An 11,886-nucleotide genomic window follows, 5' to 3' on the forward strand; every position below is an offset into this window, starting at 1 on the left:
TGTGTTGCCGCAGATTGGTTAGCTAATGGCTAGATTGTAATGGATGCATAACTTGATGCTGAAACTGTCAATGCCAACTGTGAAAATCAACTACCTTGGTAAGGCATGCCCTCTGTTGAGGACAATCCTTCTGGTAAAGTACAGCTCTAAATAAAACTGATGACAAGGCTGATTTCAAGACAACCCTACGTCATACCATTGCCCTCCAATGTCGCCAGCCCTTCTTCATCATTCTCCTGAGAGCTGAAATGAGATGCTCAGGTCAAGGGATTAAGATCCCACACACCAGACACACCTCCGAAATATCACATTTTGCTCAGCTTCTTAGGCAGCACGTTTTACGCGGGGAAGAGGGGAAGGTCACCCTTCTATATGTACCCCACGTTTAAGTGTCTGTTCACCTGCATGCTGCATCATCCCACCCACGATATAGCACAGCTTCGAATCGACAAAAGTTTAGCAAAACCGTTGTTGTTGTTGTTGCGAAAATGTCCATCTGCCTGTGGTATAAGGTACTAGGGATCCGGCAGTAGTGAATCTCAAACCTCACATCAAGTGGAAAGAATGGCAGCACAGGTTTAAGATAGACATGCCAAAGTACGCAAATCCAATGCTGTATTGCCTTGTTGAAAAGTTCAAACTGCCTTCCCCCATCTATCCTCCTACCAAGCAGTGATATCCCCCACCTCTGCCTCCCCAAACGTGCTGCTCTTGGTCACAACTCCAACCCCTTCTTCCTCCACTCCCTGATCACCCACATCCTTCTCCATAATATCTGGGAGCACCTCCTTCAAAAAGCCAAGAATATACCGATTCACCTGCTCAAATTGCAACAGGAAAGCATCGTGCCCCTCCGGGCTGTCTATCCTCTCCAATCTCGCATCAGGAATATGTGCCGCCAGCTCTTCCTGCTCCGCAAAAGTAAACAACCCGTCGCTCTCGATACCCAAAACAAGAGTAGGTTGCTGAATCAAAGCCAGCGCCTCGGCAACGGTCGGGGCGCGGTCGCGGCTCACGTCGTGGGTGTCCAGCTTGCGGGTCATGGCGATGTAACAGTTGCTGTCGAAGCGCTTGACGAACTTCTGTCCCTGGTAGCGGAGGTACGACTGCGCGGAAAAGTAAGTGGATTGCGCGGGCATAACCTCTCCTCCTGTCAAGCTCTCCTTGGCTGGGCCGTGAAACTGAGGGTCAGGGGCTGCCTCTTCCGCCTCTGCAGCCTTGTCTGCCCTGCTTTTCCCATTGTTGGAAGAAGGCGAAAGCGGGATATTTTCGCTCTGGCTGTTGGTCCGGGGCGGGGATCGCTTCCACTTGTGCCCGTCATTGTGGATGTGGAAATGGGCTTCGGACGGGGTGGTGGGGTCCGGCCTCTCGCGGATGGCCTGCCGCTTGGAGGGATCCGGGGTGTTGCGGCCGAATCGTGCCTCGAACGAGTTTCGGCTCCGGTACGTCAGCAAGGCGGCCATGCGCGCGGCTCCGAGACCGGTGACGGGTGGGTCCTCATAGGAATAATACCCATCCTCATACTTGGGGTCGGCGTAGATGGACTGCCGTTGGGCTTCCCCCCAGCTGATGCCCCAGGCGCTGTGTCGGCTCGAGGTGGCGATGGGGACGACGCACCGCACATACTCCTTGCCGAGGTAGGCCCATTCCAACACAAACATGCCACCGAGGGAGCCGCCGATCACGGCTGCCACCTGCTTGACGCCCAATTCATCTAGGAGCAGCTTGTGAAGCCTGACATCATCCCTGATGGTGGTGAGGGGAAATTCTGGTCCGTAGTTGCCCTTGGAGGCATCTCCGTCTTTGGCGGTGACGGGACTGGCGGTTCCGTATGGGCTCCCCAGGCTGTTCATGCATACGATGAAGAAGCGAGTTACGTCGAAGGCTCTCCCTGCCCGGCCCAGCAGAGGGCCCCACCAGTCGCTCACATCGGCGCTGCCAGTGAGAGCGTGGCAGATGACCATGGCATTGTCGCCCTCCGGGTTGAGAGTGCCTCTCGTGGTGTAGGCAACAGGTACATTTCGCAGAGTCACTCCAGACTCGAGGGTGAAGGATGGAATAATGGCGATTTGCTGGTCCGGGATGAGGGTAGCGAACGGATTCTCAGGCTGAGATGTGATTCTTTCTTGGAAGTATTCAGTCACTGGTCTTGATTTTATGGGAGGTCAAAAAAAGGAGCCAGAGCTTGACCTGACTCACCATATACTGGCTTCTCGCCCTCAACGCTGATGTGTGACGGCATGATGGGTAAGGTATGTGCTGTGGAAAAGATGAAAAAGACCGGCTGTAAGTGACAAGAGCGAATGTGTCAAACCAGAAACACAAATGGGGCTAGAGTTGGAACAGAGGGCTTGTTCCAGAAGGGCGGGAAAAGATCAATGAAGAAGGAGTCATGGAAATTCGGGAATCATAACAGAAAAGAAAGAAAAAAAAAGGCTCTTCATAATATAAGTGCATGCAGGAGGCTTCCAATGCATGGCCCCCTACCCACGGTCAGGAACAGTCATCGGTCATCAAGTTATCCGCGTGGGTGGATGGATGGGAACGTGCTTGCACAGCAGGAGCCGCAAGCGTGGATTGCGCCATCGCTAGCACCCATCTCTGGCACGGGCACACGCGGGATTGATCGAGAGGGTGTTCTCTCCATTCTCCATTCACCCATCCAGGGCACTCTGTTCTGCTACCCAAAGCGCTGGAAGGGCCAGAACGGGCAAGGTTCTGGGCAGAACATCGCCGGCAATCGGCCTTTTCTTGGTGGTTTAGAGTGGGGCAGAAGCGCACTGATCCCAGATGCCCCGACTTTTGGCTGTTAGACTGTGACCAGGTAGACAGTACTCGCACATACCGCATGACTGTCACCAAAAGCCAGGTACTCTACCACAAAAGATACCAACCTCCAATTCGACCTATCAGCCCCACCTTGTTGTCTTGGCAGCCTCACTCAACAAGGCTGCCGTTTTTGATCTGCCAAGCTTTTGTTGCAGCAGAACGCAGCGACCACGACCACGAGCTTGCAGTTTGGCGATTCTCACGCGAATCACCAACTTCTATCCTTCACCAACATCCAACTCGAGCCAGCGACGCCGACGAGCACCAATCGATACATCGGCCCAATTTCCCCCCTCTACGCGGTGAGGCCGAATGAAAGGAATTTTAGAAAGCATTGCAAACGATACTTCGTCTCGGTCCATTCGGTACGTGAATTGCTGATTGCACCACCTTTGCCTGCCTAGGACACTTTTCTGTTGTCTTGGGGTCGAAGAGCTCAACCACATCTACCCCGTCTGCGATATGAGTACCGCGAAACGATCTTGCATGTCATCTCGGAATTCTAATACACATTAAGGTGCTGATAGGTATAACTTTTGCATCGTTGAGCTAGCGCGACAGCGCCTGCGGATTGCAGTCCGCATCACCAATAAATGACCCAAATACGATACCTTCGATATCACGATTAATGATGGGCCCGCAGAGGAAGAGAAAAGATCGGGTCCCACCAGACTCGGGGTCATCTAGACCTTCCCCGCATCGTCCTCAGGATACCTCACTAGGGCAGCACGACCGAAGCTTTGATGGGGGCAACCGCAACAATCGGGCAGGAGCAGGTGGCGGCGGTGGTGGGAACAGAAACCTCCGGAGAGATAATCGTCGCGACTCCTCTCAATCTCATATTGCGCCTCCTCCATCATCAAGCGCCCCGGCTTCAATATCTCCAACCATGGCTCGACCATCGAGTGCCTCTTCGCAAACCCCTCTGCCTCCTTTGACGACAACCGTCACCCCAACACCAGCACCCCAGTCAGCACCCCCATCTCCCATTCTGGTTGATGAGGATTATACCATCGTCACCGACGACTGCATTAGCAGATGGAGCAAGGGCGCCCGCCAACAGATCATCGAGCATGGTGTCCAATCTCGCGAGGACGAGGATCTTACCGAGGTCGCTTCCATCTTCCAGGAGCTTGTCTGGTCAGTCAACACTGGCAGGCTACGCGGCGCCGACGCTGGAGGTGTCGTGAGGGAAATCCTGGGGCCTGAGCCGTCGGAGGAGGAGCGCGAAGCTGGGGCTTTCGACCCGCATACTTTGTTCTTGGACACAGTTGGCAGTTATTCCGACACCCAGACGGACTCCGTACGAGAGCAGTTTCAGGATTTCATGATGGCTAGCGGGGTCTCTCTGTCCCTTATGCGCGTCGATCTTGACCCTTCAGTTCTGGCGCCTCTCGAGCTGGTTCGCGACACCTTTTTTAGAATGAGCATCCGCACCTCCACCAATTTGCTCTACCGCCAGGCAAGTTACAACCTGTTGCGTGAGGAAACCGAGGGCTTCTCCAAGCTAGTGACGGAAATCTTCACCACGTGTTCCAACGAGCCAGCCTCTTCGGAGGTTGTACAGGATACTTTTAACAAGGTTATGGGCCTTATTGGGACCTTCGATCTGAATCCCGGCCGAGTTCTCGACATTACATTAGATGTGTTTGCCGCCATTCTCGTCAAGCAGTTCCGTTTCTTCATCAAGTTTCTTCGCTTCAGCTCGTGGTGGCCGCGAAGCCAACTCACATTGCCAACTGATACCTACGTTGGCGGGCTTCCATTATGGGCCCACCCAGATCACGAGAGTCCATTCAACAGTGAGGAGGAGGATGCGATGGCGGCGGCCCAGCGTTTGCAACGAGATATCGCCTTCTGGGAGAGGGCCCGCCAAGTCAAACTCGACGCCTTCTTTGAACTGGGTGGTAGACAGCTTACTGCTGCCGACGAAGAACGACTGGCGAACGGCACTGCTGCAAAGAACGCAGAATCCGAGATTGAGCAGGAGTGGATTAGGATCACCAGAACACTTCCGCCTTGCGGTAACCGCGACGCCGCTCAGATGCTTGGCTTCAAGTTGCGCTTTTACACGTCGGATGCCAGAGACCCAGAAGATACCCTTCCCGCCAACCTATTGTACCTCACAGCACTCTTGATCAAAGTGGGTTTCATATCCTTGACAGATATCTGGAACTTTATCTGGCCCCGCGACGAGGAGATGGAGGAAACTAGAGCCGAAAAAATGAAGGAGCTGGAGGAGAAAGAAAGGGCTAATCGCCCTGGCGCCGCCAAGAATGCTCTAATGATGGCTGGTGCTCTACCGGACGAGGGCCCCTCCGGCCAGCCCATTAACTCTTCCCGCCGCGATGCCGCTTCAAACAAGGCCGATACGGAAATGAAGGGTGCGGACTCTACGGAAGACAAGCCGAATCTCCCCAAGCCTCAGGACCAAAAGCTTCATCTTCTCCACTGTCTTCTTATCATCGGTGCTCTTCCAGAGGCGCTTTTTATGATTGGACGACACGACTGGGTTCTTGAGGCCGATCCGGAAACCGTGACCTTGCTTCACCGAATCCTTAGACACTCTATCGATGTTGTCTACAACCAGAGCCGCCCGACGGCAGCGGCGTCAACCGACTGCCCCCCCAAAGCAATGCCTGACATGGATCAGAGTGGTGTGACCAAAGGCAGTATCAGGGTCAGCACGGCACCTCCTAAGCGTCCTTTGAAATGGCCTCACGTCGACAAGAATGATCACGACGGCTCCAACTACCGGTTCTATTGGGACGAGTGGGCTGATAACGTCCCTGTTTGTCAGACAGTTGACGACCTGTTTACCCTCTTCGATACCCTGATGAATGTGGTGGGCGTCAACATCGGCCTGGATGCTGATCTGATGGCCAAACTTAGCAGCATCGGCACCAAGAGTCTTGCAGATGATCAATCGCCAGAAAATGTCAGCCGGTGGCTTGATATTCTCAAACGTCTCTTGGTGCCAGCGCTGAGCCTGGGGGAAACCAACACTTCGGTGGCTGACAGTGTGTGGAACCTTCTCAAGCAATATCCCATCAGCATTCGGTACAACATCTATGCCGAGTGGTACCAAGGGTCTATTTCTCGACTAGAACCCATTCGAAAGGCTTTTGCAAAGACCAGATTGGAGACACTCAGCATTCTCAAGCGGTTGTCGCTCACCAACATTCCGGAAATGGCCAAGAGTCTGGCCAAGATTGCTTATCCATCCCCAGGAATCGTCTGCAAAGTCTCACTCTCCCAAATCGAATCCTACAGCAACTTCATCGAGGCTTTTGTCGAATGCACCAAGTACTTTACGGATCTTGGATATGACGTCTTGGTCTGGTCGGTCCTGAGCTCTCTCGGTGGCCAACAGAGAAGTCGTACTCAAGAGGACTCAGTTCTGCTCACGAGCAGATGGTTACAAGCGCTGTCCAAGTTTTCCGGCAGAGTCTTTCAACGCTATGCCAATGTTGACTCGTCCCCAATCCTTCGATATGTTCACAACCAACTCCTCCAAGGAAACTCGACTGATCTCGTCATTTTGAAGGAGCTGGTTGTGTCAATGGGCGGTGTCGTGTCCGACCTTGACTTCACGGATGCCCAGTTGCACGCTATGACGGGTGGCGAGTTACTTCGGCGTGAGACTCTGATCAATCTCGGCGACAAGCGGGCGGCGTCTACTCGCAGCGCTGAGCGTCTCATGAGGGCGTTGACGAGCTCCAAGTTAGCAGGCCAACTTCTCATCAACATCGCTCAGTACCGGCAGAACGCCATCTATGCTGAGGAAGGCGGTGCACGTATCAAATACTTGGCCACAGTCGTTGACGACACCCATCAGATTCTCCTCCAGTATCTCGATCTACTGAAGAGCAACCTAGATGCCGTCACCTTCAACAATCTCGTCCCTGACATCCTTCAGCTCATGCGGGACTTTGGCTTGGAGGCCAACCTTGCCTTTTTAATTCGGCGGTCCAGCATTCGCTGGGAAGTGAAGGGCTCCACCAACTCAACCGAGCTCGCCAAGGTCGCTGCGGACGGGGATGGTGATGTTGCAATGGATGCGGCTGATGAGAACGAGGCCCCTGGCTCAGATGGCGCTGAGAATGGCTCGCCCAAAACCCCCGAGAACCGTGTGCCAGAGTCTTTAGCTGAGGCCCTCGCGCCACTCATCGAAGAGATACCCAGTGTGCTCCCACAACAGGATTGGCGATACATCAGCCCATCGTTCTACGTCTTCTTTTGGTCACTCCACCTAGGCAACCTACTCTTCCCCCAGGAAAGTTACCAAGTGGAGAATAGCAGACTCATCAAGCAAGCAGAAGAAGTCATGAGGGACAGAACGGACATGACTCGGCACGGGATGAACAAGAAGACCCAGAAACGGAACGAGATCTTGGATCGCCAAAAACTTCTCTTGAAGGAGATGAACGAAGGCCTCACCCGTTTCTCCAAAGCTAGAGTACACCTCGGCAGACAAGTCGACAGCTGGTTTCCAGCGCCCATCACCAAGGCTGATGCAGCATCGGACGCGCTTCTCGAGGAGTGCATCTTACCCCGTTTGCACCTCTCACCGTTGGATGCCGAATACTGCTTCAGACTGGTCAAGTTTTTGCACGAGTTCTCTACTTCAAACTTCAAGCTCATGTCACTCTACGATCGACTCTTCAACCACAACCGTCTCCGGGCCATCATCTTCACCTGCACCGTCCGCGAAGCTGAACATGTTGGCCGGTTCTTGAAGCTCATCCTTGGCGACCTGTCCAAGTGGCATGGTGATAAGAATGCTTACGAAAAGGAGGCCCTGGGCCTGAAGGAGGTTAGCAAAACTCGCCAGTACCTTGGTTTTGCAACCGCTTTCGACGCGGATGGAAAGCCAACCGAGTTTGTCGAGCATGATGCCTTCAAAGATCTGCTGTTCAAATGGCACAAGGAACTGAACACCGCCTTGAGATCTTGCCTGAATGGCATGGAATGGATGCATATTCGCAATGCCATCACCGTTCTCAAGTCCGTCATTGATTACTTCCCCGCCATCAACTTCATGGCCGACAAATTTTTGGAGCAGCTCAAGACCATCACTGAACGTGAAGCTGCTTCCAAGAATGCATCCGAATCCGAAATGGGCCACCGTGTCGATCTTTCTGTCACCGCGCAGACTGCCTACTCCGAACTACAGAAGAGAAAGTCGAAATGGATCCTTGTTCAGGCATTCAGGCCAGGCGCTGTAAGTGGCCACAGCTCCGTCATTACAAGACCAACACTAACCATATGCACACAGAAGGGCGATTCGACACCAACGCCTGGGCTCCGTGGCTCCGCAGCAGAATTCAAGCCAGCCGGCTCTCGCGCGCACCAAGCCGAAGTTGAAGACGGCGAAGTTACCAAGGACGGAGCAGGCAAGAAGAAGAGTGATTCAAGGGCAAGGGATGAAAAGCACATCCTGCCGAAACCCCCACCCCCGCGGGAACCTCTGCGAGAGTCTAATGGACCTGGTCAGAGGGTGGGCCCAGCCAACGGCCCATCTGGAAAGCCGAACAGTTCTCGATCGAACCCAACCGGGCCAGCATCTTCTGGTGGCCGCCCTGAACGGCATGAGCGACATGAGCGTCCGGAGCGGCCGGAACCACCCAAGTTCTCTACCCTCCCACCAGTTGGTCATGGCCTACCAAACAAACCAGATCTTCCGGCTAGGCCCGAGCCTGCTTTCCCAAGAGGCGCCAACGATAGGTTTGGAGCGACGCGTCACGATAGGCGTGAGCCTCCAGCTCGCGACGCCCGTGATTTCAGCAGGGACAGTCGCGACTCTCGTGATTCTCGGGAGCTGAGAGAAGCCAGGGATTCACGGGATGCCCATCCAGCACACCCACCCCTTCCTTCTCACCCATCGCACGCACGTGATGCCCGTGATCCTCGCGATCCCCACGGTTCTCGTGAGGCTAGAGATTTCCGCGCTCCAGAAGTTCCACGGTCAGAGCGGCCTCGCGACTTTTCGTCTGATCGACGAGCCGCTGATGCTGGTCCGCGGGACCCTGCTCGCGCTTCAGAGAGGGATTGGTCAACCCGCAGTGAACTGCCACCTCGATGGAATGAGCACGGTGCGCCCGCTGACAGAGACGCCCGTGGTCCTCGTGACCGGGCACCACATGCTTCCGGTCGACATGATCCAAGAGGACCTAGAGAACCACCAGTGGGACAATCTCCTCAGACCAGTTCGGCATCGAATGCGTCCCAAGATCCGCCCACTCATCCAGATCGTGCTCGTGCTATTGCGGATGCCGATCGGCCCGACATCATCAACCCAGCGAGAGCCGCGCTCATCAACGACAGCAGAGATGCGCCTCCTCGTTCGGGTCATAGAGATCAGCTCCGCGATCGGCCTGGTCGGACTGAATCGCCGAGACGAACAGATCACTCCGCGGCGAATGCAGCACAGCCGGACAACTCGCGGGATGAGCGACATGGGCGTCACCGTCACTCGGATCATCATAATACGAGCCGGGAAGGTCGTCCAGACAGCTTACCATCGCATCCCCGTCAGGATCGCACTCAAGATCATGGCTCCTCACACTCTCGTCCGGATCGCAACACAGATCACACTCAGCTTCATGGACGCCAGGATCGCAACATTGAAAATGCCCCGTCCCAGCCTCGCCAGGATCGGAATATCGACAATGCGCCATCACAGCCCCGCTCGGACCGCAATGCTGAGCGCGATGAGAGAACGGCGGGGTCTAGGGATGCTTCATTTGGTGGCCCGCCGCGCTCGGATCCGGACCATGGTAGATTGAACCAGCAGGATCCCAACTACGGCCGGCTCCAACCCATCCAGTCGGTGGTTGACATGCCTACCGGAGCTCCCCCGTCCGGACCCAGAGGTAGAGGTGGTAGGAACACAAACAGAATGGGTCCTGCCAACGGGGTGTCTATGCGTCCCGATACTAGGCCTTCTGTGCCAGAGTCAGTTCGCCCCGCGTCGCCTGAGCGTCAAGTGCCTACTGGGCCCGCGGCAGGCCGGCAGCGGCAGCAACAGCGCGGTAACCAGTTTGAGAAAACCAACTCTCCCACTGTTCCTACAGCGCCTGCGGCAGGTGTTCATCCAGATAGAATGCGGCATATCAACAATCAGCAAGCGCCCAGCGCACCCTCCCCGCCTCCTGGACCACCCACTGGCCCGTCTGGTATCCACCCAGATCGTCTGAACCAGATCTCGGGTACTCCTTCCGGCACCGCATCTCACTCAAGGCCACCGATCAACACACCTGATCGGCCATCCATGTCGGCACCGAACACGGGGTCAAGGCAGGCACCTCCACCCCTGAACACGGACTTTGCCACGCCTACCGGCCCAGCAGCGTCTAACGACCGCATGAGGTCCGGTGGGAGACAGCTTAGGAACATCCAAAACATGATTGACAAGACGTCTATGGAGAACAACCGCGGTCCTGGACTGCGGATGAGTCGCTCTCGTCCTAACTTGGCGGGTTCAGACGCGCAGATTCTCGCTGGTTCTTCTCCTGTCACGACTCCTGTTCAGGAACGCCCCGAGCCATTCCCGCGGGATTCTGGGCGCCGTGATGTGAATGTCGACCGTGCTCCAGCGGCACCTGTTCCTATTCAGGTGGTAGGAGACAGCCGGTCGAATGGAGACGACTATGGATCAAGCCGTAACGAGCACGACAGAAGTCGCCGGGAACATAGGAGTGATCGCAGCAACCGGCCATCTAGGACTAGCAGTCGAGAGCGCAACCCGGACCGTGACCGCGACGCCAAGGAGCCACGGGACTACAACCACAGGCGATCAGGCGTTTCTTCATCCGGCGTCCCGAGTGCTGGCCGTGATGATAGGGATCCGAATGCTCCTCGCCGCTCCGGCCGTGAATCTCTTCCGGGTGGTGGGGGAAGGGACATGCCGCCAGCTGGACCGCGCGAGCCTACTCATCGTGGCAGCAATCGCAGTGATGGCAATGCTGGTCCACGGAGCGATGCGGTACAGTCTGGAAGGAATGATGGGCATGGTGGTGGTGGCCAGGACTACGGCTCCGGTCGGACAGGCCCTCCACGCGGGGGCATCCCGCAGCCCAGGGACTCAAGAGGGCCTCACAGGCAGCCCAGCGACCAGCATGGTGATGGACGGAATGGGGGGAATGATAGGAAGCGGAGGAGCGAAGGGTTGGACTCTGGGAATCATCAGGACAAGCGGCCACGTCGGAGTTAGCAACACAGGTATGGTCAAGGTCCGAACGATAGGAGGATCCAGTGAGGTGGTCATAGAGATTTAACGGGGTTGGTTATGGAGGAATTTGTGAAGGGGGAAGAAGAAAAAGATTTGACCAAGGAAGAAAAAGTGAGGATTTTTGTGTTGGGACGGGATCATGAATGGTCATTGGTCATCACATCATATTTTCATCTGGTCAGTCGACGTCTACTCCATACCATTTTTTGTGATTTGGAAGGAAGGAAAGAGTGGTTGTTTTCTTTTATACCGGACGGACTCGACCTTCTTCGACAGCGAAATTGTTTCATTGAATGTTTTATTACCTACCTACTACCTACCTACCTTTTTTCCCAACGACCAGAAAAAGTCAGACGAGATTGCGAAAGCGAGAGAGGAAAGGCAGGGGAGAAATTATAATTGTACCAACATCAAACCAAAACCAAAACCCTTGTGCCAACCCCAACCCCAACCCACCCCCCTCCCCGAAACCTACGAACCTACGTGTGCGATGCGATACAGCAACAGTTACGACTGCGTCTTCTCTACTACTTTACGATTTTGAGATACCCGGTGACAGAGTTGCCATTACTATTCTTATTTATATATTTGTATTTGTTTGCTAGAGCGCTATGCATTGGTAGACACGAATATTCGGTAGATATGCTATCCCCAACATATGAAAAAGGGGCATAGGTGTCTAAAAATCTCGATATGATGGGAAGTGTTTGTGGAAAATTTAAGTTGGGAGGACGGGTCAAGGTTGAGGGATATAGCGTGTTTTGTTTCAGCAGGAATTTGGTAAGGGGAGCTCTTGCTTGATCAGGTAGCGTCTGGGGAATAAA

The 11,886-nt window shown here is 54.7% G+C and overlaps 3 protein-coding genes across 3 annotated transcripts; 2 read left to right on the plus strand and 1 right to left on the minus strand.

The window, feature by feature from the left end:
* Positions 1–377: 377 nt before the first annotated feature.
* QC764_0027310 (uncharacterized protein) lies at positions 378–2,721 on the minus strand. Its single transcript, XM_062940138.1, has 2 exons — positions 2,200–2,721; positions 378–2,125 (listed from the first exon to the last, which is right to left on the minus strand). Exons 1-2 carry the CDS (start codon positions 2,240–2,242, stop codon positions 663–665), a joined length of 1,506 nt encoding a protein of 501 aa, XP_062806698.1. The 5' UTR covers positions 2,243–2,721; the 3' UTR covers positions 378–662.
* On the plus strand, positions 590–1,179 carry QC764_0027320 (uncharacterized protein; the record flags this gene model as incomplete). The annotated part of the gene is made up of 3 exons (XM_062940139.1): positions 590–597; positions 887–1,118; positions 1,159–1,179. 3 exons carry the CDS (start codon positions 590–592, stop codon positions 1,177–1,179), a joined length of 261 nt encoding a protein of 86 aa, XP_062806699.1.
* RLR1 (THO2 plays a role in transcriptional elongation) lies at positions 2,679–11,471 on the plus strand. The gene is made up of 3 exons (XM_062943562.1): positions 2,679–3,194; positions 3,347–8,053; positions 8,108–11,471. The coding sequence occupies exons 2-3, from the start codon at positions 3,458–3,460 to the stop codon at positions 11,042–11,044; spliced, it is 7,533 nt and encodes a 2,510-aa protein (XP_062806700.1). The 5' UTR covers positions 2,679–3,194; positions 3,347–3,457; the 3' UTR covers positions 11,045–11,471.
* The last annotated feature ends 415 nt before the right edge of the window (positions 11,472–11,886 follow it).

Source organism: Podospora pseudoanserina, chromosome 1 (assembly GCF_035222485.1).
Source record: "Podospora pseudoanserina strain CBS 124.78 chromosome 1, whole genome shotgun sequence".
In the NCBI taxonomy this organism is placed as follows: domain Eukaryota; kingdom Fungi; phylum Ascomycota; class Sordariomycetes; order Sordariales; family Podosporaceae; genus Podospora; species Podospora pseudoanserina.